The 25,636-nt window shown below is 40.1% G+C and overlaps 1 protein-coding gene across 1 annotated transcript in view; it reads right to left on the bottom strand.

The window, feature by feature from the left end:
- The window catches only part of SGPL1 (sphingosine-1-phosphate lyase 1), a 62,610-nt gene that overhangs the window by 24,871 nt on the left and 12,103 nt on the right, over positions 1-25,636 (bottom strand). The window contains exons 3-5 of the mRNA XM_032256257.1: positions 10,242-10,407; positions 4,497-4,564; positions 594-741 (exon numbers count right to left, since the gene is read on the bottom strand). Coding sequence (XP_032112148.1) covers positions 594-741; positions 4,497-4,564; positions 10,242-10,407 — 382 coding nt within the window. The remainder of the gene's footprint in view (positions 1-593; positions 742-4,496; positions 4,565-10,241; positions 10,408-25,636) is intronic.

Raw genomic sequence — 25,636 nt, 5'->3', positions numbered from 1 at the left:
TTTTTTTTTTTTTTTTTTTTTTTTTTTTTGAGATGGAGTTTTGCTCTTGTTACCCAGGCAGGAGTGCAATGGCGCAATCTCGGCTCACTGCAGCCTCCGCCTCCTGGGTTCAAGCAATTCTCCTGCCTCAGCCTCCCGATTAGCTGGGACTACAGGTGCACGCCACCATGCCCAGCTAATTTTTGTATTTTTAGTAGAGACGGGGTTTCACCTTGTTGACCAGGATGGTCTCAATCTCTTGACCTCGTGATCCACCCGCCTCGGCCTCCCAAAGTGCTGGGATTATAGGCTTGAGCCACTGCGCCCGGCCTGATATTCTCTCTTCTTAAACACAAACATATTTGTTTCAGTCATGCTTACAAAAGGAAATAAAGCAAAGTTCCACTATCTCTGAGATTTGCTTGCTTTATGGATGAAGGATGAATCTAAACATAATTTTAAAAATATGAAATCCAACCTGTGAAACAGAGAGTAGGCCCTCCTAAACATGTAAGCACCAATGATGAGTTATTCTTAACCTATGTGTACATTAAACAATGACAAAACCAGTTGCTTTAAGGAAGCAGAGAGCATGTATATGCCAAGCATCATACCCATAGAGCTGTACTCTTTAAGTTTCTCCAAAACTGCAGATGAGCTCAGACCCTGGGAGGGCAAAGCTTTCACATACTCTTTGTCCACTTTCAGGAATGACATGTTCTTGTTAATATCCTCCTTGGTCTTGTTCAATTTGTCTTGAATCTCCAAAGGTAAGAAAGGCAAAGTTAATCAGATGCAAGAGTACAGTAGAGACAGCAGAACCATTATGACATTCAAGCAGCTGCTCAAACGCTGGGCACTGCACAAGTAACTAGATAACATTTTTCTTAAAGATATATGGTGATATTTTGACTGGTTAGCTACTTTCTGCCATGTACAACAGCCTCTTAAAAATCTGAAAAGCGAAGCTTCTCTGTAAAGGTCAAGATGCACTCAGCCGGGTGCGGTGGCTCACGCCTGTTATCACAGCTTTTCAGGAGGCTGAGGTGGGTGGATTGCTTGAGGTCAGGAGGTAGAGACCGGCCTGGCCAACATGGTAAAACCCCAACTCTACTAAAAATACAAAAATTAGTCAGGCATGGTGTAAGGTGCCTGTAATCCGAGCTACTTGGGAGGCTGAGGCATGAGAAACACTTGAGCCCAGGAGGTGGAGGTTGCAGTGAGCAGAGATCACACCACTATACCCCATCCAGCCTGGGCAACACAGCAAGACTCTGTCTCAAAAAAAAAAAAAAAAAAAGATGCACCCAATTTCCCCTTAACCCATTTTTCTACCATGCTGATATCACTGCTGCTTCACTTGGTTTGTATTGCTAAAGTCAGCACATCCCTGAGGGCAACATTTGGACTTTGATCCTGCCTTGGCAGCAACTACAGTATGTGTGTAAAAGAATCAAAAGTACAAATACGAACAGTAGCCAGAAAACTGGCCATGCTGCAATGAAAGGCATTCTGGTCCTTGTGCAAGTGATGAGCTCCTTCAACAGACATGCACACAGCACACCAGGAATTTGAAGGCCCCATACAATACAAGCACAAGGCATTCTAAGAATTGCCAGGAAGGCTCCAATGTATCTTCTTAAGCTTGCACCGCCTGACCCCAAAATGTTAGGAGGAGCTAAGGTCCTTTCTGCTATGCCATTTATCAACTATGATTCTCTTCTCTTCCCCTCAAAGCCATAGCTTCTAAGCCATTTTCTTTTATTCACTTAACAAATATGCAGGCCGGGGTATACAGTGAACAAAACAAACTTTTAGGCAGTGGAGAACACAAGAAAAAAAAAAAAAAAAAAAAACTAAAAAACACCTCCTGTCCTCATGAAGTTTATTTTCAGCAGGAGAGACAGAAGTAAGTCAGGTAGCAAAAAGTGCTGAGGGAAAAAAATAGCAGAGTAAAGAGGCAGACGGGTAGGGCCTTCGGCTTACAGCAAAAGACTCTTGGTTAGTAGGTTTGGAGAGAGAAGCTACATGTCACAATTTGTTCATGTCACAGTGCTACTGTTTCAGCAATATATTTGCTTGAGAACTCAAGAACTCACTCCACACTAAGATTGTCTCATCTCTAGCCATGGATGATTAGAAGAAAGAGAAGTTCTTAGATATGGCCCTTGATGAAACCACAGGGTAAGTCACTCTTTTTGAGCACACCTACAAATTGTCTAACAGGCCTGTACTAGCAGGGAGCAGAGGCTACACTCCTGGGCAATTCCAGGGCATTCTATGGACATGAAGATATTTTTTAAGTTGTAAATTTAAAAATTAATTCACATAAATGATGACTCATGCAACAGAACAGGCTATGAAAGCTGAGCTTCCATGCATAGAGTATGCTATTGCCGTAAAATAAAACAAACAACAAATGACAGACGTATATTAGAAAGCACAGCAAGTACTTCCTTACTCCCAATTCTTGCCTCAAAGCCTATATTATGGTACCCAATTTTAATTTCTTCAAAGCATTTACTTTAAAATAACATTCCATGTATTTGTTTACTGATTTATTTTCTGTCTTTCCTATTAAAATGATAAGTTCTGCTGGGTGCAGTGGCTCATGCCTGTAATCCCGGCACTTTGAGAGGCTGAGGCAGGCAGATCATAAAGTCAGCTGTTTGAGACCAGCCTGACCAATATGGTAAAACCCCGTCTCTACTAAAAATACCAAAAATTAGCCAGGTGTGGTGGTACACAACTGTAATCCCAGCTACTCAGGAGGCTGAGGCAGGAGAATCACCTGAACCCAGGAGGCAGGGGTTGCAGTGAGCCGAGATCACACCACTGCACTCCAGCCTGGCCGACAGAGCAAGACTCCATCTCAAAAAAAAAAAATAAATAAGTTCCATGAGAGGAAGAACTTGGTCTTATTCACCACCATATCCCCAGCACCCTGAAAAGTACTTGACACTGAGCAGGTGGCTCAATAAACATGTGTTGATAAGTGAATAAATGACAGAGGGCTACACATATACACAGACGAACATGTGCGTGCACACACACACATGTAACTTTTTGTCTCTAAGCCTCAGAATCTGCTTCTGAAAAACTAGAGGGTAATTAGATAGCCCTTAGCAAGCTAAGGATATTTACTTTATAAGTTAAAGAATGGGTTCTGCAACCCTAGCATTTATTTGTCTCAAAGTCTGGATACTGAATAAAGTGAGAAGAAAAAAAAATGCAGGAAATAAAGGGAAATCCTAATGTAATTTATGCTATAGTCCATCTTCTATAATACCTTCCCTGTTCCCACCCCTTATACTCTATAAGGGCTAGATTTACTTTTAGGGATTCATATAATTTAGAGAGCAAACAGAAGCCTATGTGCTCACATCCCCCTTCACCACCCCATTTATTGCTTCCACTCCCCTACAGGAAATGAACCTGAAGATACATATCTCTGGGAGAGTTAGCACAGCAGCCTGAATGGATTTCGGCCAAAGGCTAAAGATAACTGGCAACCTTTTAGGTCAGGAGTCAACCAAAGACCCCTGGTATAGCCAGGAAAGAAAACTGAAAGCCCAAAGTGAAAGAAAACTTGAAGACAGGTAAAGTTGGGAAAGACCAAAGGAGGGTGAGGGGAAGGCACTGGAAGAGGTGAAGATGCCAAGGACTCAAGTGCCTTCCTGAGAGCTTGCCAAGGGGCCTGTCCTGGTTATCTTCATCTGTGATAAAGAACCTGTGAGAGGCACAGAGGTGACTACCTTATCCTCAGCATGGGTGAAGGCAAAGGGGATATACTATAATATAGGTAAGTGCAAAGAGCAAGTGACAGCGCTGTGCAACTTGGGATCAGCAAACTACAGCCAGGAACCTACTAAGGCATACCTGAATTCATAAAGAAAGTTTCACTGGAATAGAGCCAGGCTCATTCATGAGCCTCTTGCTGTCGGCCCTCTACAAGGGCAGAGGTGAGGAGTTGCAACAGGCATGATATGGCCTACAGAGCCCAAAATGTTTCATATCTAGCCCATTACAGAAAACGTTTGCGGACCCCTGACCTAAACCCTGTGAGCACCCAACTTCTAGATAAATAGCTCAAGTCAGCCAGCCACATGTTGTTCCAAAGCACCGTAACACTATAGTCAAGTCTTCTCATTTCAAATTCTTACTTCCTTAACAGGCTTCTCATCTCTCCTTTGGCCATTTATGTTGGAGAAAGCGTTAAGTCAGGGTTTCTCAATCTTGGTTCTTTTGACATTTCCAGCCAGATAATTCTGTGTTGGGGCAGGTGGGCTGCCCTGTACATTGTAGGATGTTCAGCAGCATTTCTGGCCACCATCCATTACATGCCAAGAGCACCACTCCATAGCTGTGACAATGGAAACCTTCTCCAAACACTGCTAAGTGTCCCCTGAGGCAAGGGAAAAAAATCACCCCTCCACTTTGAGAATATTAGGTTCAGTAAATAGAAAGAAGTATGACGCTCAAGAGGGGAAAAAATGACATATACAGATTCCACTTACCTTACGACCAATAACGGGCATCTTCCTAGTGAGCTTAAAACATTTCTTTTTAAACCTTGACCATAAACCTGTAAGAAACAAATGGTTCTCTTATTCAAATAAATTTCCAGATATGACCTGGTATATAGCAACTATTCAATGTGTCTTCCGCAACCTCACTTGCTTCCAATTGCAAAGAATTGCTTTCCTTCAAAAAACAACAAAAAAATACTTTTAAATTTAAATTTGTGAAGTACCGTACTTACATGGTTCAAAATTTTAAAAATACAAACGCATTCACATACAGTAAAGCAGCGAAGTTTCCCTCTTTCAAACCTATCCCCCTGACCCTCAGGCTACCCCCAAGTAAACACTACTGTTAGTTTCTGGTACACTCTTCCAGAGTTTCTTTATGCATACACGTGCAACAGTAAAGCTATATTCTTATTTGTCTACCTTCTTTTGCACAAAAAGTATACTCTAGCATTGTAGTAGACCTTGTTTTTCCACTTAGGAGTATCATCTTAAAGATCAGTGCATCCTCTTTTTTTTTGAGACTGAGTCTCACTCTGTCATCCAGGCTGGAATACAGTGGCGGAATCTCAGCTCATTGCAACTTCTGCCTCCCGGGTTCAAGCGATTCTCCTGCCTCAGCCTCCCAAGTAGCTGAGACTACAGGCACATGCCACCTAATTTTTTGTATTTTTAGCAGAGACAGCATTTCATCGTGTTAGCCAGGATGGTCTTGATCTCCTGACCTCATGATCTGCCGCCCACCTTGACCTCCCAAAATGCTGGGATTACAAGCATGAGCCACTGCACCCAGCCCTCACTAATTTTTATAGCTGCAGAGTATTACATTATATGAATGTGCCAAAATTTATTTAACCTGCCCCTTAATGATGGAATACAAGTTGTTTCTAATATTTGCTATTACAGATCATGCTGAAATAAATAACCTTTTAACACACACCATACTGCATACCTACAAGTATACCTACAGGATAAACTCTCAGAAGCAGAACTACTAGCTCAAATGATGTATGTATTCCAGAATTCTTGACCCTCCTAAGGTTTCTAGATGTTCAACATTTCTCTTCCTTCCCCCAAGACTAATATGGCCAGCCCCTGTTTCCGGTTTGTTTTTCCTGGATCTATGTTTTACCTCAATTGATGAAGCAATTGAGGTAAAAAGAAGTCTAAAAATCAGCAAACTGAACCAGCTGTCCTGAAGTATAGTCATGTGACTAGGAGAGGATAAAAGAATAGACTAATTTTGTGAAAGTTGTGAGAAAAAAAATGGTACAGGGTAAAAAGAACAGAATACAGTGTCAGAGATGAAGAAAATAAAAATAAAAAGAGCCCATGGTTATCACCTAAAAAGATTATCTCAGAAGTCCCTAGTGGTACAGAAAGAAAAGTAATTAGAATTTTTTAGTGGGATTGAGGGTAAGTGGAAGAAGGAATATGGGAGATGGTCAAAAGGACAGAACATTCCAGTTAGATAGAAGCAGAAATATCAAGAGACCATGGTGATACAGTAAATAAAAATGTGCTGTATACTTAAAGATCGCTAAGAAAGTAGATTTTAAGTGTTCTCACCTTTTAAAAAGGTACATGAGGTAATGTTAGTTTGATTGAACCATTCCACAACTTACGCATATTTTAAAACATCATGTTGTACACCATAAACATATACAATGTTTGTTATTTTTTTTTAATTTTTAAAAAGTTGAAGATAACAAAATAGGAAATGTCAGTATAAGAACAATGCATGGTTCTTAACAGTTTACAAATTCCACTCATGCAAAACATACAATTCAGTCCTCATATTACCTGTGACTAGATAAAGCAGCTATTATGACATCCATTTAATTGCAAGGAATAGGCTAAGAGAGCTTAAAAGGGTGTTACCCAAGGTGACATAACAAGAAACTGAGAGTTTATCATCTCCTCCCATGACATAAAGCTGATTTCTGTTGGTGAACTATGGACAACCCACAGTTAAAATCAGTGTTAAAGTAAAAACAATAAACTGTGAGCTGATAATCACAGGGAAGAAATAAGGAGGAGGCAATATCCTGGAGAGCTGCTAAGCCCTGCCCAGCTCATGCCACTGCCCACTTCTCCTCTATCCCAGGCTCCATCCTTTGTTCCAGAACTACTCTCTTCCCTCAGGAGGGATTCAGAGTTGGAAGATCAGCAAAATTCATCACTAGTCCAGACTTCAGACTCCTCTAGCGCAGTGTACTAAAAATAACTTGATTGTTCAGCAACACATGGCAAATGAGCAAATGCTAAAAAATGAATATTCTATCAAAATTATCCCTGATCTCTTGAGGGAAGACATTCTTATCTGTGTCTAAAATTCAAGTTGGAAGTTACCAAATAAAAGTGTGCTGTGTATGTGCTAAATTGTACAAAATTGTCGATATCCAACAATTTTTTACTATAAAAATTATATTCTGTATGATTCAAACTGGATTCAGATATAGAAACAGAGATAGACAAATAGTGGTATCCTTCAGTAGTAAGATTTTAATTTTGTTCTTATTTACCCATAGTGACCAACTTTTCCACAGTGAATATGTACTGCTTTTGTTTTATATTATACATATGTTTAAAAACAAAACAACTTGGCCAGGCGTGGTAGCTCACGCCTGTAATCTTAGCACTTTGGGAGGCTGAGGTGGGCGGATCACCTGAGGTTAGGAATTCAAAACCAGCCTGGCCGACATGGCAAAACCCCATCTCTACTAAAAATACAAAAATTAGCCAGGCATTGTAGTGGATGCCTATAATCCCAGCTACTCTGGAGGCTGAGGCAGGGAGAATTGCTTGACCCCAGGAGGCAGAGGTTGCAGTGAGCTGAGATCGTACTACTGCTCTCCAGCCTGGGTGACAGAGTAAGACTATCTCAAAACAAAACTAAACAAAAACCTCAAATGGCTTGGAGTTCAGCCCACAAGGATTTAGATGACATATGTCATGAGTATACTATGACTAACAATTGTCTCATGGAAAACTGGCCTCTCAAGAGGCCAGCATATTCCTTTTTGACCACTAGAAGCAGATAAATAATTATCAGAGCCTAAGATGGCTGTGTCTCTACTATTAGTTAAGTGAAATGTACGGCACAGTGAGCTGCAGAACTGAAATGAGAAATATGTAGCCACAAAAAAATGAAAAACATGGGAGGTAATGCATGTTAATTTGCTCAATTTAGCCATTTCACAATGTATACACATTTCAAAACAACAGGTTATACGTGATAAACAATGTTTATTTGCCAATTAAAATAATTTTAAAATTTGTTTTAAAAAGAAATACCTAAAGTTAATACTAATCATAGCAGTATAATATAAATTTCAGATATCTACGCTTAGCCTTGTTTCACAGATGTACCACCTCTGAATGGTAGTACATTTGTAAACAAGGCAGTACAATAAATGGTGGCTGCCAGGGGATGGGGGAGAGAGTAATGAGCAGTCATTATTTGATGTTATTAAAATGGAGTTTCAGTGGGGTGATGAAAAAGTTCTGGTAGTAGTGATGCCTGTACAATAATGTGAATGTACGTACTGCCACACGACTAACTGCATACTTAAAGATGGTTAAAGTGGTAAATTTCATGTTACATATATTTTATAACAGAAAGATGGATAAGCAGAGACTGGTTATTTTTAAAAATTAAAAGTTAAAACATAAAAAGAAAGTACATTTCTTGCTACCCCTCCGAGTCCTCTGAAATGGGCCGCTTACTCAACGAACTGAATACAGGAATAAGCATGAGCAGAAGGACATGAGCTACAACCATATCCAAACCATTGAGCAGATGCCACAGAAGGGCCAGCCAGTCTAATTTGTCAGAGTTTATCAGAAAATGTTGCAAGGACTAAGAGCAGCAACTGAGGACAAAGCTTTTAAAGCTGGAATGAAGTACAGATTGACACAGGACAGTCACGTCTCATTTCCACTTTAATTGAAAAGCTAAGTAGCTGGAACTTGCTTCTTGGTTGTCGGGTTTTGCAATGTTTACTACGCCATAAATCGCTAAGAAGCTATTTGACAAGTAAAAATGGAATCTGGCTTCTCAATTGACTTTCCTTGAGCAAGAAGAAGAAAAGCAGAAAAAAACACAGGTGAAGAGTCCTTTTAAACATATGTTATCAGGGAAGCAAAGCGGTGGGGAAACTTCAAACAAATGAGAAACAGTGAATAATTATCTTGAATGTTACTGATTTTTTGTTTGTTTGTTTTCGAAACAGAGTTTTGCTCCGTCACCCAGGCTGGAGTAAAGTGGCACAATCTTGGCTCACTGCAACCTCTGCCTCCCAGGTTCAAGTGATTCTCCTTCCTCAGCCTCCCTTGCAGCTGGGATTACAGGAACCCAGCTAATTTTTTATTTATTTATTTTTTGTATCTTTAGTAGAAATGGGGTTTCACCATATTGGTCAGGGTGGTCTAGAATTCTTGACCTCAGGTGATCCACCCGCCTCGGCCTCCTAAAGTGCTGGATTACAGGCATGAGCCACTGCACCCAGCCACTGTTACTGATTTCTTACGCCAACGAAGTTAACTCCAATACCCTACTAAGAGTGGGGAAAGGGTGCAGGGGAGCGTTACAGAACATCCAGCACCAAATCGATGATTTGTGTTTAGGTACAAACAAAACTCACAAAGCACAGACTGCAACTCATAAGAAGGTAACATGCAACCAGGTTTCTAGGTGGGAAAAAAGTGGGTGGTCAGGAAAGGGGCTTAATCCTAAGCAAGGGTGGAAGATTCATAAGCAGATCATTGGACTGCTCATCTTCTGCGCCCTGAGAAGTGCCCTCTTCTTCCCCATGTTGATCTGGCTCTGAGTCACTTCCAGGAAGCTCAAAGTATATGATCCCCACCCCACCCCAGCTCCAATACCAGAAGTTCAGCTCCGATACCAGAAGCTCAGCTCCAAGAGGAGAGAGATCCTGTACTACTTGTGCAGATATCCCCAGAGCCTGCTGCAGTGCCTGGCACATAACAAGCACTCAAATGGTCACCACGTAAGTGCTGTTCCAATTTCACCTAATCTTTATTGAAAGGGATGGCACAAAATGAAAGCAAAAAATTCCTGCTCGGGGAACTCCAGGTGACATAATTATGTTCTAGGGAAGAAACTGGTACCGAAGGTTTAAGCCACGCTGTGATAGCTATGGATCCTTACAATGACTAATTCTGAGGTGTTTTTACATAAACTACAAATTCAAAAAAAAATCAATGTTAAGGAGTATTAATTACACAACAGTCCTGTTATACCAATCAGAAGACAAAGTACTGCTTTACATTTAAACAGACTTTAAAAATTAAGAACCAAACAAGGGCATGGCATGGTGGCTCGTGACTATAATCCCAGCACTTTAAGAGGCCAAGGAGGGAAGATCACAAGGTCAAGAGATCAAGACCATCCTGGCCAACATGGTGAAACCCCAACTCTACTAAAAATACAAAAATTAGCTGGGTGTGGTGGTGCACACCTGTAGTCCCAGGTACTCAGGAGGCTGAGGCAGGAGAATCACTTGAACCTGGGAGGCAGAGGTTGCAGTGAGCCGAGACTGTGCCATTGCACTCCAGCATGGCGACAGAGTGAGATTCTGTCTCAAAAAAAAAAAAAAAAAACAAAAAAAGAACCACACCAAAAGGCAATAAATTAGTCCTATCTGTCAGCAATGAGTTTGAGGCTAGTGACACACCACTATACCTTTACGGAGGAGACAGCATACTTACTCTCTGGCTGGAAGACAAACTCATATCCCCAGACTAACAGCAGGGTCCACACGACACTCCATGCGATTAGCTGCCAGGGCTCATACTTGGTGCAATGCCCATTTACATAATTCTTGGCTTTTGTGGAGTATACTTCCAAAATCTCTAAGTAGGGCTCAAAGGCCTTCTAGAAATACAAGAGAAAAATAGAAACATTACATTTTGAGAGAGAAAAGAAGTTTGTTCTTAGTTTGTACTTCAACTCTCATTTTTCAAGGGCAAGGTCATTCCTGATCTTGCCCTTCTTCAGCAATAATCTTATCATCATCTACAGCCCTCGAGACTTCTGTACCAGTCACTCCAGCAGCACTCCACTGCCACTTAAGAGCTAGTGGACTTTGAGAATATTTTTGATCTTGTGCCTATTTTGTACAATAAGAGGGTTAAGCTAGATCGTCACTTTAGCCCTAAGGTTTCTGTGTGACTGTCAGTATCACTGTCCCAGTCTCTTAACTCAAACTAATATCCCCAGTATGAAATGTCATTTCTCTTCCCTATTTGAATCTTTCCTATTCTGTACCCCAGTGGTCAGCAAACTGGTTCTGGAATGAGCCTGATACTAAATGATTTTATACTTTAACTGTTGTGAACCAAAGGCTCTCCTTTACAGCTACTCATCTCTGCTGCTGGAGCGCAAATACAGTCACATTTAGCGCGTCAACAAATGAACATGGCTGTGTTCCAACACAATGTAATTATGGACACAAAAATTTGAATTTCATATAATTTTCATGTTCACAAAATAATATTCTTTTAACAATTTTTAAAATGGAAAAATCATTCTTAGCACATGGGCCATATAAAACCAGGCATATAGCCAGATCTGGCCCATAGGCCGCAATTTACTGATGCCTGCTCTAAGGCCTTAATTCACTATAAATCTCTTAATCAGCAACAGTATCTTATCAGCATGTACATTCCTCACAACATCTGGTACAAGAAAGAAAAAAAATCCAGTTCTCTGTAAACTTATCAGAGTATCTCATTTAGGAGAATTCCTCTCTCCCTTTAAATTCTCCTCCAGCACTCATCCGTGATAAGTCCTATACAGAGCTTATCACAACCTGCCTTGCAGTCTACTCATCTGTTTCTTATCTCCCTGACTATATGGTTAGGTCCCTTAAGACAGACCAGTTCTATTCATATCTACAATCCCCTACAGTGCCCTGTACAAACTAAGGTCGTTTTATAGTTTGTTATTCATTCACTTAATCAATATTGATTAAGCATTTCCAGGGCTGAAGGCAGTAAGCTAGGGAAGTGTTCAGGTACATATCATAGTTCCAAGTCTATAGTGAGTTTACAATCTAATCCAAGAGTTAGACATGTGTCTATACACACACAAAGGCCCACACATATAAAAACAAATCACGAAAACTCCTCAGGGGAATAGCCACAAAAGGCATATGAGCGCCAAGATGGAGCACTGAGGAAGGCCCATCTAACTAAGAAGGGATAAAAATAACGACAGAGGGTAAAATTTAAGCCAGTTAAAAGGGTAAAAGAAAATTCTCTAGGTAGAAAAGTTAAAAGGAACAAGGTCACACCCGGAAGAGAGGATTGCAGCTGCAAGTGCATAAAGAGAGTCTGCGTATGGCAAAAGTTCTATGTGGTAAAGTGTAAGCTACACGATGGCAGGGACCATCTCTGTGCCATCCTGTGCTAAATCCCCAACATGTGGCAGAGTGCCCAGCACACAATTTATACTGAATACAAACTTGGACAGTGGCTGACAGTGCCCAAGTAAGTGAGTAAACACTGAAATCAGAGCCCTGAGGCTGGGAGAAGTATACTGGGTCCATGACACGGTTTGGATGCCTATCCTCCAAATCTCATGTTGAAGTATGATTCCCAATATTAGAGATGAGGTCTGGAGGGAGGTGACTGGATCATGGGGGACATCTTCCATGAATGGTTTGGCACCATCCTCTTGGAGATAAATGAGTTCTTTCTCAGTTAGCTCATGTAGATCTGGTTGTTTAAAAGTCTGGAACCTCTCCCCTCTTTCTTGCTCTTACTCTTGCCATGTGACGTGCCTGCTTAAACTTCACCTTCCACCATGATTGCAAGCTTCCTGAGGCCTCACCAGAAGCAGATATTGAAGCCATGTCTGCACAAATATGCAGAATCATGAGCCAATTAAACTTCTTTTCTTTATAAATTACCCAGTTTCAGGTATTTCTTAACAGAAATGCAAGACTGGGCTAATGTAGTCCATATTTTAAAAAGACTTAGAAAAACTGATAGGAACTTTTGTAAAGCAATGTGTTGGTATCTATTAACATTTTAAACGTATATTCATTTTGACCTAGCAATCCTACTTTTTGACATCTACATATTTGCACATGCATACAACTAAACATGTTCAAGGATATTCATTTCAGTATTCTCTGTAACAAAAGGAAAAAAATAATGTAAATGTCTATCCAGAGAACAATAGTTAAATAAACTATAATACATGTATTTTATGTACCCATACTAGGAAACGTTAAAAAGAAGACAGATCTACATGAACTACACGAAAATATTTCCAGAACACAGTATCAAGTAAAAATAAGTAAATTACAAACAAGAGCAATAAAACAAAACAAAAGGCATGGATTTTTAAGTATATGAGTCATTTTACCAGGTGTGAGTATAGAAATTATTCAAAATTTTCAAGTTCAAGTTCGAGAGACGGGTTAACTATGATGTTAATAGCTAATATCATTATTAACTATGGTAAGACTAGAAGAGGAAGGGAACGTAACGAAGGTAGAAGATGTTTTGAGAAAAAGATAATGATACTAACATTCCTATTGGATATCCACATACAATGTTCTAGTAGGAGCATGAAAGCTTAGAAAAAGAACAAATACTCAACAAATGTTTGTTGAAAACATTTATACCTGCAGTGGACTGAATGTTTATGCCCTTCCCCAAAATTTGTATGTTAAAGCCTAACCTTCAAGCTGATGGTGAGAGGAGGAGGGAGTCTTTGAGGAGGGAGTCATTAGATCACAAAGGCAGAGGCCTTGTGAATAAGGTTAGTGACTTTGTAAAAGAGATTCCCAGAGAGCAAATTTGCCCCTTCTATCATATGAAGACACAGTGAGAAGACATTTTCTATGAACCACTTTTACGAAGGCCACCTTCCAGGAAGCAGGGCTCATCAGGCACCATATTTGCTGCTGCCTTGATCTTGGGCTTCTCGGCCTCCAGAACTGACAGAAATGGATTTCTGTTGCTTATATGCTACCACGTTTATGGTGTTTTGTTACAGCAGCCTGAATGGACTCAGACAATACTCTTAGTAATTAGACTGTGGTATAAGGTAATTAACATTAGACAACTATTAAGCTCCCTGGAGGGCTATCCATGGAGACAGTTTATCTGCAATTCCCCAATAGTTCTTGGTGGTCATTCCCCAGAGCCCACTGTTACATCAACAACCTCTATCCAAAACAATGGCAATACCAGCCAAAACCTGGGAAAGATCAGAGGAGTCTATCATCAAAGGTATGTCATGATGTCTATCATTACATAGACTTGTCTAGTGTGAAAGCTGTGGTCAAGCCAGATGGTTAAATGCTGTGTATGAATGAGATGATGAAAGAACAATCATTCAGATTAGCTTTTCTTCTGGTGATACAAATTCCTAATTCACCCAGAAAATAGGTTACCATTGTCAAAAGATGACTACAGATATTATCAACAATTCACAGCACTGAACAAAAAAGTGATATAACCAGTTTTAGGGAGACAGCAAAGAACCAGCAAATGCAACCTAATTTTTAAAAGCCTTAAAATTAAGATATAAAGACATTCCTCACTAACATTTAAAAATACAAAGACATTCCTCGTTAACATTTAAAAAATTATATTCAGCAATAATATATATTTTTTGTATTTACTTGGATTCTTAAGAAGATAATGGCAATCCTTAAATTCAAAGGGAATCCTTTAAAAGGAGATGTATCTAAATTCTTTAACACCAAAGACAAAATGACAGTCCAATTGGATGGGTCCTGACAAGCTTTTGAGGAGGTAACTAGTTGATCACAGAAATTACATCTCCTGGCATCATTCTAAGTTCCTTCTAGGTTACTAAAACAACCTAGGCTCAGTCCCCAATGAAGATGCAACTTACAACACCAACAGCTCACTGCATTATCGGGCTCTGTGGAGTAACGTATCCTATCTCCCTGGAATAAAAGATGATGCAGTTCCTTAGGGCCTTGAAAACGGCACAAACCCCAGGCTGGGTCCTGATGCAATACTCCAGCCCTTGGGAAGCACAGAATCTAAGAGCTGAAGGGAATCTGGGAGATCGAGTCTAACATTTTCACTTTACAAGCAGAGACCCCACAGTGAAATGACATGCCTATGCTCTTACAGACATGCTTGTGATTAAGTGGAGTCTAGGAACACATGGCTCTTGACTCAGTATTCAGTACTTTTTCAATTCTTGATTTTCAGTATTCATGGGCAGAGGATTAACACATTACAATCCAGCAGCATCCCAAGAGTTTCCTTTTTACAATTTATGTTCTTGGCAGGATCTACCTTGAATATTTGGTACCATGTATAACATACTAAAATTATATAGTTAGGTCATGACTATAGATAAACCTCTAGATCAAGCTTGTCTGACATGCAGTCCAGGACAGCTCGGAATGCAGCCGAGAACATATTTGTAAACTTTCTTAAAACATTCTGAAATGTTTTTGCAATTATTATTATTATTTTTTTAGCTATCATTAGTGTTAGTGTATTTTCTGTGTGGCCAAAGACAATTATTCTTCTTCCAATGTGGCCCAGGACAGCCAAAAGATTAGACACTCCTGATCTAGAGAGAGGTGGCACAGAAGTTAATGTGATTATAATTACTATTCCCACTATGTCTTTTTACTTATAGCAGTACTTTTTTTGCCTATGTATCTCTGCATATATATAGTTATAATTCTTAGGCTTCTGTTTATTTCAACTTTATTAATGTATTCTGTCTCTGGAAATACAAGAACTATGAATGATCATCCATGAAGACCACGAGCTTAGTGTGCAACTCCAGGTTAATTATCTCTCCAACCTTTATGTCTTTATCTAGAAGAAGAAGCACAAGAATAATACAGTCAAAATAAGCTGTATCTGGATATGTGTGTGCCTGGGTGGGGACAGGGGACAGGGTGCTTATCTCCAACCCTTGCTTCACAGAACAGTAGTTTTAGTTACAGTTTCTACAAGCAAAACATTCCTTCCTTCACTGTTATAAAATTGGAAAGGTATTCCTCTAGAACAAAAAAACCAACAAAAAAAATTCTTTGCCCAGTGAATGATAGTAAATTATATAATAAGTATTTTTAAAAGTATAATATTAAAGGAAAAAAACAAACTCTGATAAACCTTAGTGTAGGAATATTCATAATATTCACTACTTTAAAGAGCTATTGTCAAATCATGAGTAAACTAGCCTTTCTCTTGTTTATTCCATTTCCAGTCCAATCATTACATTTCAGATGATGCCCAAAAGGCATCAAAATAGTACTCAATAATCCTAATCACTAGACAAAAGTCAGCTCCTAGAATTTATGGGAGTTTGGTAGCCCACTCTCCCAAATGACATCAAACTCTTTCAGCCTTCACTTTAAGGGACCAAGATCCTTTCATGAATGTACCTGACAGCAGAAGGCGACAAATATTGTCAATTTGGGGTATAATACTTGTCAGACCACGAGTTTCAAACTTCTAATATGTCTATTAGATTCTATGTGTGTGAGATTGTGTTATAAAATACATTCACACAGAAATGTATTTTACAACACAATCTAATACATGTAGAAACAGTAAGACCCAAAACCAAAGTTTCCAAAATACTTAACACCTTATTAATTGTAATGTACTCACATTTCTATTTCTTCCATCATTTTTTAAAGCTTCACCTACTATTGATTTTGTGTCCTTCTAAATGGATCATAATCTGCAGTTTTAAAACCAGTGCCTCAGAGCAATTTTACTTCTGGCTTCCTTAAATTTAGAATGTGGTTGTGTAATACAGTGAGGGAGATAACACTAATGTTATTTTCCACTCTACACAATCTCAGTGCTTTGTATACTTACGATTTATTCTCTTAACATTTTTGTGAGGTTAGGAATATGATCTGAAGTAATGTGCCCAGGATATCCAATCATGATTACTTTCTTACTGACAGTAGACCACAGCTATCCCCAATGATACTAAATTCTTTTAATCTCCAAATCACTTCAAGAGAGCAAAAGATTTCATAAGCAAAATTCCAACAGTAGCACTATCCATCCCCTGCTACCTCCAAAAAACCTTCTTTAAGAACTGGTACTGAGGCCGGGCGCGGTGGCTCATGCCTATAATCCCAGCACTTTGGGAGGCCGAGGCGGGTGGATCACGAGGTCAAGAGCTCGAGACCATCCTGGTCAACATGGTGAAACCCCGTCTCTACTAAAAATACAAAACATTAGCTGGGCATGGTGGCACGTGCCTGTAATCCCAGCTACTCAGGAGGCTGAGGCAGGAGAATTGCCTGAACCCAGGAGGCGGAGGTTGCGGTGAGCCGAGATCGCGCCATTGCACTCCAGCCTGGGTAACAAGAACGAAACTCCGTCTCAAAAAAAAAAAAGAAAAAAAAAGAACTGGTACTGCTAATGACCAAATACCAATTAGGCAGGGATATTTTTTCCTTATTAAATTACTTCAGCACCAATTTATACCTAAAGAAACGCTCTACAAATAAACATTACTAAAAGAGGAAAGCCATCTGGACGACGCATCCTTCCTTGGAGCTAATACAATACTTTCTCCATTATTCAACAGGGCTAACTACCTGCTATGATTTGAATGTCTGCCCTAAAACTTACGTCGAAATTTAATTGCCATTGTAACAGTGTTGAGAGATGGGACCTTTAAGAGGTGATTTAGATCAGGAGGGTTCTGCCCTTATGAGTGGATTAATGCCATTTATCTTGGAAGTAGGCTCCTGATAAAGGATGATGTCTTGGCCCATCTCTAGCTCATGTGCTCACTTGCCCTTCTACCATGTTATTACGTAGCAAGAAGGCACTCACCAGGTATCAGTGCCATGCTCTTGGATTTCCCAGCCTCTAGAACCACAAGCCAAATAAATTTCTACTGTCTATAATTACCTAGTCTGTGGTATTCTGCTATCACAGCAGAAAATGGACTAAGGCACCATGTATATTTGTTTTATTCAAAAGCAATGGCATCTCCATTCAGGGAGTCTCTCAGAGCTATCTACATGCCAACCTATAAAGAGCTCTGCTCTGTAACGTTCTCTCTGCTACAAATATGCCTACTGCTATTTAACAGTTTCAGTCGTTCAACAATTATTTTTGGAGTGCCTACTGTATGAAGGCACTATTTTACAGGGATCAGAGTTCACCCACACGTTTCACTAAAAACTTTTCCCTCTAAAACTTAAAGATTTGGTGACACTCTGATTACAGAGGAAATAAAACTAATTTAGAAGAAGAAGCCATGACAACATGCACAGGAGAGAGTGAAGCACTTGAAAAGTATTAACTTTTTAATTTGGCCAAGCGCAGTGGCTCACACCTGTAATCCCAGCACTCTGGGAGGCCAAGGCAGGTGGATCACCTAAGGTCAGAAGTTTGAGCAAAACCCCGTCTCTACTAAAAATACAAAAATTATTAAATTACTTCAGCACCAATTTATTACACCTGTAATCTGAGTACTCTGGTAGGCCAAGGTGGTGGATCACCTGATCAGCCTGGCCAACATGGCAAAACCCCATCTCTACTAAAAATACAAAAATTAGCCAGGCATGGTGGTGTATGCCTGTACTTCCAGCTACTCAGGAGGCTGAGGCATGAGAATCACTTGAACCTTGGAGGCAGAGGTTGCAGGGAGCCAAGCTCACACCACTGCACTTCAGCTTGGGCAACAGAGCAAGACTCTGTCTCAAAAAAAAAAAAAAAAAAAAGAAAGAAAAAGAAAAGAAAAAAAGCATTAAATTTTAACTAAATTAAAATTTTTAAAATAAACTTATTTTATAAAAATTTTATTTTTTAAATTTCTTAAGATTTAATTTAATTAATGAGAACACACGGTAATATTTATACAACTTAAAACTCTAAATGGCTTTCATGTTACTTTATTTAATAACCTCATGAGGCTATTAGATTAAGAATGTACAGGCCATTTATACATTATAAAGTACTTGTAACCCCAGCATTTTGGGAGGCTAAGGCAGGAGGATCCCTTGAGGTCAGGAGTTCAAGACCAGCCTGAGCAACATAACAAGATCCCATCCCTACAAAAAATTTTTTAAAAATTAAAAAAAAAAAAAAAAAAAACAGATATGGTGTTACACTCCTGTAGTCCCAGCTACTCAGTGGGCTGACGCAGAAGGATCACTTGAGCCCAGGTGTTTGAGGCTGCACTGAGCCATGAGCATGCCACTGCACTCCAATCCAACTTAGGCAGCAGAGCAAGACTCTATCTCAACAGAAAAGAAAACGAAAGAGAATGTGCAGTGTAACTTTATAGATGGAGAAAACTGAAGTCAAGAAATGTTAAGTGACTTGCTTAGTCAAACTGATAGAATGTGACAAAGTTAGGACTTCACACTCAGGGTTGAATTCCACAAGATATCTGGAACCATCTCTCAGGGCTTCCAAACATTATAAATATCTAAATATTAATTGGAAAAGTATGACCTAAAAGAAGAAAACCAAAGAGCTGTAAGTAAAGCCAAACAGGAAACCAACAAGATATTCCAATGTATTCTCTTCACTGTTCTGTTCACATTAAAGAAAAATAGGCTGAAGATCAAAGAAAAACATTCCTGCTGACAGGCTGACCCATTCTACAAATAATTTCTGAACTGCCACAGACACACAGATTTCCTGCCAAGGAAAATGTAGCAATTTTCCTCAGTGGATTATTACACAATGCTAAGTAAGTGAAGGCTGTATGGTCAAAACTGAAGTGCACACAAACCAGTTTTCTCAGGCTTCCATAACAACTGTACCTCTCAAACTGCCTCCTGGTCTGAATGTGGCTTGCTGGACCACAACAGAGACCCAGGACCCTGAATCTAAGTCTTATTCACTTGAGGAAGTGTCCAAAACAGCATGCCCTAATGATTTTACCGATCTCTACAGGTTCACTATAAAGTCAGGTTTCTAGGAAAGCTACTTCCCTGCAGAAAGTTCACCTTCACTCTCCTGTACAACGTCTTCTTTGCATTTCTAACGTGCCACGTATCCAGTATGCCTCAACCCAGGGTATTTCTCAACTGCATTAGCCAATTGCATTGTGAGCTGATTTGTCCCAGAAGGAAAGGATTCAACTCTAGTTAGGGAGAATAACCAAATAATCTTAATATATGAACTTTCTATGGTACTGGGTGAAGATAAGAATACCAATTAGGAGGAGGATATAAGTCTTACATCTTACACTGCCTAAAACGGCATCTTCAACATTTATTCAAAAAAAGTAAAATAATTATGATACTGCCTATACTTTTGACAGTTTTGTTTTGCAAGATCCTAGGACATTTCTGCCTCCCCTCTCCCACATCTCACCTATTTAAGCTTAGCAAGACACAGCGGCAGTGTATTGAATCTGCAGAGGAGAATGGCTCGTTATCTGTAACCGGACCCTGCACATAGTGGCACTCTGCCAACAAGTTCATAAGGTTCACCACATCATAGGCCATCAGAGCTGAATCTGTCCTTCACAGATGAAGACACTGAGGCCTATAGGTCACAAAGCTTAGAAATAGCAGAGCCAGGGCTCAAATCTTCTGGTTCAAAATGCATTGTTTTTTCCACTGCTTAGTTTTCCACAACCAAACTATCAGCAGCACAAATCAGAAGACCAACAGTTCTCATAGTCCTGACAGCTAGTTTACTCCAAGAGCCAAAGGAAACACCCTCATCTTCACTACACTCCCAGTGAAGGCATACAGAATTGCCAGATAATCTTAGTGTCCTACAAGGGCTGAGCATTTTGGGGAAGTGAACTGCATGGCCTTCTCGAACTGCAAACTTCATTCTTCTCTGAGCTAGAGACTTACACTCATACTATTTATCTGCTTACAAAAGAAAGACTGAAAGAAATTAGTGTGAAAGGTACTTCAGAAGCGTTGTCTTCAAAATCCCAAAATGTTCCTGGTTTGAAGGAACCTTAGAGACCACCTAGAGTCCGATCCCTTTCAGTGATGAAACAACTGAGGCCATAGATTACCACAAAAATGTGCCTTCCCTGGTTTCAAACTAGAGGCATAGCCCCCATAAGAATCTCATTTCTTGTTCAATATTCTTTCCATTAAACCAGTGGGGTACAACAATATCATCCAAGAATGTAGGGTCCAGCCCTAAAGGATCCTGTGAGCCCCTCCCTGCTGATGTGGAGATGAACAACTGTGAAAATAAAGACACAAGACACAAAGAGAGAGAAAAGAGAGTTTGGGCCCAGGGGTCCACTGCCAGCCAAAGCGTGGAGTCCAGCAGTGGTCCTGAGTGCCTGGACACTCTTTTATTGAATATGAAGCAGGGGAAGGGTAGGTAGGATGAGGTAATGGTGGTCAGTGACAGGGTCAGGTAAATCACATGTCTTGAAGATGGGGGCTCAGGATTTTCAAGAAGTCGAGGCAAGGAGAAAACTTAAGACATCAGCACTTTTTTCATACTTGTCAAAAAATAACAAAGTCACTAAGATTTATGTTACTATTACTAATTCTCATCTTCTGAGAAAGAGAGGAACCAGGCACAGAAGCAGAACATGAAAGTAGACTTGGAACGTGACCGCTGAAGCACAGCATCACATAGAGACAGTTAAGCCCCCGGATGTCTGTGGGTCTCCCTGACAACCGTCAGGCCTACCACAAGAGCTTGGAAGAGCAGAGTTTTCTCCTAACTTCCCCAAGGAAGGAGATGTCTCAGCCATTTTGGACGTCTCCTTCCCTAGCTGGCTAAACAGCAGGCACTTTCACAGCGCTGGAGCTGCCACACAGCCGAGGCATCCTCCAGCACACACCCTTACGCAAGCATGACAGAGGACTTAGAGCATCTTGCCTTCGGGTCACCTCTTTTTCCAATGCCACTTCAGTCCCATGCTTCTTGACCTGAGACTTATTAGTAAGATTAAAGGTTATATGACTATATATGTCTATATTTATGATTACATGTGAATAGCTATGTGATTATGATTATATATAGGAGTAACTGTAGCTATATCTTTAATTCTTTTCTAATTCTATATTTATATGAGAGTAGACTGAGGCCTCAGATCCTTGCCTCGGCTCCTGCAGGTTCCCCCCTACCACCACAAGAAGCATGATTCCTGGATGAATCATCTTCTTGGGTCAGAATATCCCACCCAGAGCATCACTGAGTACAGAATGGATCCCAGAAATGTGTATCTTGTAAACCTCCCTCGGGTGATTCTCATAGGCAACCCTACTTAAGAATCCCTTCTCTTCTTCAACCTTTTCTTCTATTAAAAAATGACCCAATAGCTGACTTATACTACTGACACTCCATCACCAAGCTGGCATTCAAGTAGTAGGAAAAGATCCACCAAGCTTCCCTGGTTAACAGTGAGGGCCCAGTCATGTCACTCTACTAGATATCAATTCGTTGTTCCTGGCTAATATTTATTCTTTGGCCAGATATTAATAAAAATCAAAATCTTCTACCCCACAATCCTGCAAAGAAGAAAGAATTTGTTTTGTGTTTTCCTGAACTACTCAACACTTAATATTTTTTCCAGAAGGACCATAAACCTGAGCTTTAAAGCAGGAATGGGCTGTTGAGAAAGAGAAAAATCTGTTCTACCCAGTTCACCCACTGCCTTAAGAGTTTTAAGATCAAATGTTACTCTAAGGACTGAGCCTCAGATTAGGGAGTGAAGTTAAAAAATACAGAAGAGACTCAGAGAGTTAGTATATTTATTCTTACCAACTTCTGTCCTGAAAAAAAAAAAAAAAGAAAGCAATGCTAATTTAAGCTAATTTTCTTTCATAATACAGTCTATAGAACTTCAAAGTGCAAAGTAAACAGGTAAGAAAACACTACTGTCTTTAAAGCCTCAAAAGGAAGTAAAGTTTATCATTAAAAACACATCACAACCCCAAAGGGAAAATTCCCTTGGGTTGTTAAAGAAGTAAGAATTGAGCAACAAAACCAAACAGCCATTCCAAGCAACAGTAGTGACTGTGAGAAACATCTGAGGAAACTGAATCATCATTTCCTAGGAGACAAAAAGCCAACCACATGCTTCCCCCAAAATTCCACTACGTTGAGTCAAGAGATCCAGCATCTGAGGAGTTCCTCTCAAAAAACTTAAGAGTCTATATTTTCCCTTCTAGCCATGCCTTATCAGATAAGTATGCACAGTACTACTCCCCAAGCACTAATTGCTCCACACTTAGCACAGGAGTATTCAGGCAAAGCATCCTTCCACCCCTGAAATAACAAAACCATCTGGGCCACAGAAAAGACACAAATATGAAATGTTCTCAAGTCATCAGAAGTGCACTCATGGAAAACCAAAGCTTCTAGGCTCCTAAAAACTGAGCCCGAAACACTGCTAAATGGTCACTTCTATTAACTCACTTGTGGTCAGGACAAGGCATCAAGTGAAGGCACATGCTAGATCTACCTAGTAACAATTCTGAGCACCTCTCTTCTGAAATGCATTTTTAAAAGTACCAGGTGGAGCATATACTAGTGGAGAAGACTAAAATGCATAAAACTAAATTCAATAAGCGGAGGAACACACAGTGAGGGACACAGAGGTAAGAGCAATTACAGATTTTGTCCTCCTCCCAGCCTAAGGCAAGCAGGTAAGATATGAGGGGAAAAATATACAAATTTGCACATGGAATGTTGCTAAGTTTGCTATGAACTCCCAGAATCTCTAACAATAAATAGCTAAATGAACCACTGTGCACATGTATAAAGGTTATATTTCAAAGTACGAATAAGGTTCATCATTCTCTGAACACTAGAAATGATAACTTCATGGATAATAAGCAAGATCCAGTGGCAACGATCCATATTTCTCACACAGAAAGAAGTCCTAACTTCTCTGAGCATATCACAACTGGGGAAGAAGGGCAGAGGTTAGCCGACTTCTCCCGTCCCATACTTATCTTACTAAGAGAATTCTCTATCTTTGTCACAGAGTTAAGACACTTATGACTTTTCATAACCACTTATAGAAATTCCTTCCCTACAACAGTCACACTGCTGTAAGAATTGAAAAATATTGAATATTTGCTGAGAAGTGTAACCTAACTAAAGTTATTTCTCTGGAGATTCCCAACACGTAAGCCTGCTCAAAAGAATAAGCAGGGACCTATCCCTGGGTCTCTGACCTTCAACCTATATAAACACCCTATGGAAAGTGTACCTTCGAAATTACCAAGGACCTACTTTTAAAAGCTGAAGAAGCTGAGTAAATTTAATTTAAAATTAATATTTGGAACAGTTTCAGACTTTTTGATAATCTATTGAAAGTGAGGGGGAAAGTGTGCTTCTGTGATGTTCTATGTATACACTGGTTTACATCCATGGTTCCTGGTTCATGACCCCCAGCGCCTTTGTTACAATCTTTTGTTATAATGCTGGGGCACTTTGGGCCTCAGGAAACAGAATCTCTCTCGACCTTCTCCTTTCCTCATTTTACCTGCCTTAAGGCAAGACTCTAGTCCAATAGTGGGTCAAAAAATGTTCATTCCTAAGAGAGTCGTGCCCCATATTCTGGAGGAAGGAAGGCTGCACAGAAAGGCCAAGGAGAACCTAAACAGACAGGCCTTGCTGGATTTCTGGTCAGCCTATTAGCATGAGGTCATGCCCCTGTGTCCAGTCACATTTCTACATGGTTGTCAATCCTGTCTATGTAATGAAGCCTCCATAAAAACCCAAAATGACAGGGTTCAGAGCACTTCCAGATAGCTGAACACACGGAGGTTCCCGGAAGGTGGCACATGCAGGGAGGGGATGGAAGCTCTGAACCCCTTCCCCTATGCCTCGCCCCATGAATCTCTTCATTTGTAACCTTTGCAATATCCCTTAAAATAAACCTGTAAACTTAAGTTAAATGTTTCCCTTTGTGAACTGTTACAGCAAATTAATCAAACCCAAATAAGAGGTCATGGGAACCTCACCCTGCAGACAGTCAGTCAGACGTTTCAAAGGATCAGACTTGCGATGGGTTGGGGGTGGGGGAGTCTTGGGGACTGAGCCTTCAACCCATGGGATCTGATGCTACCTCCAGTGATGTCTGCTGCTTAGAGTGTGGGGGAAAAAAACCTACACATTTGGTCATAGAAGTCTTCTGTGTTGAATGCTGTGGTGTGAGAGTAGAGAAAAAACACCTTTGAGAGAGTTTTTCCCTACGGCTTCCAAGGAAAAATTATGCATTATCTGGGACACCCCTCCGGGTTACCAGATTCTGATTATGAGAAGGCTGTTTACAACTATGAAAGCTGTAGATAACTGATAGCAATGCAAACTAATCTACATCTCTAAATACACAAATTCTGCCTTGTCAGGTGAGGGTTCAGCTGACTTTCCTCTCTGTAGGAGAGATGGTAATTTTGCCTCCATCTGCACATTCATTTCATATTCCTGATCTATAAATGAGCAGCTCTTTGGACTTCTCCTTTGAACTAGTTATAACATCTGCCTGGTTTCCTCTTTCGGAGTAAAATAAAATCTTCAACGTACATTCATTTTATATCTGTATGAGAGTCAGGATTTTACTTTTTGAAAATTACCTTTTAGCAAAAGCTAGAGATCTTCACTGTTCCCCAGACTCCTCCAACCCCCAGAAAATGCTTGTGAACATAACCTTATGTAATTAGGAAGAATTCAGGACATCCTAAAGGCAGTCCATATTCCCTAGTTAATAACTTCTGTTCTACAGTAAATCACAGAAATAGCCTCGATATTACAAAAGGTCCTATACAAGTAAAGTAAGCCCAGGATCCCTGTGTCTCCTGTAGGTGAGAACAAGAGACACTGTGAGATATATCCATTACTTAAAATTCTGTAGGAAAAGCCCCATAACTGCAATAAAACGAGCACAGTTCTGACCCATGCTACCTCATGGATGAACCTTAAAAACATTAAGTGAAAAAAGTCAATCAGGAAAGACCACATAGTTACTGTATGATTCTATTTACATAAAGTGTCCTGACTTTAAGCAGATCTACAGAAAGTAGACTGGTAGCTGCCGAGGACCGGAGGGAAGGAAATAAAGAAGTGACGGTGAGTACTGGGTTTCTTTGGAAAACATCCTAAAATTGATCGTGGCGATGGCTGCACAATTGTGAGAGCAGTACACTTAAGAA

The sequence above is a fragment of the Sapajus apella genome, unplaced genomic scaffold (assembly GCF_009761245.1).
Source record: "Sapajus apella isolate SASKATOON/1434 unplaced genomic scaffold, GSC_monkey_1.0 scaffold94, whole genome shotgun sequence".
NCBI lineage: Eukaryota > Metazoa > Chordata > Mammalia > Primates > Cebidae > Sapajus > Sapajus apella.
This window is presented reverse-complemented; position numbering and strand designations above follow the sequence as displayed.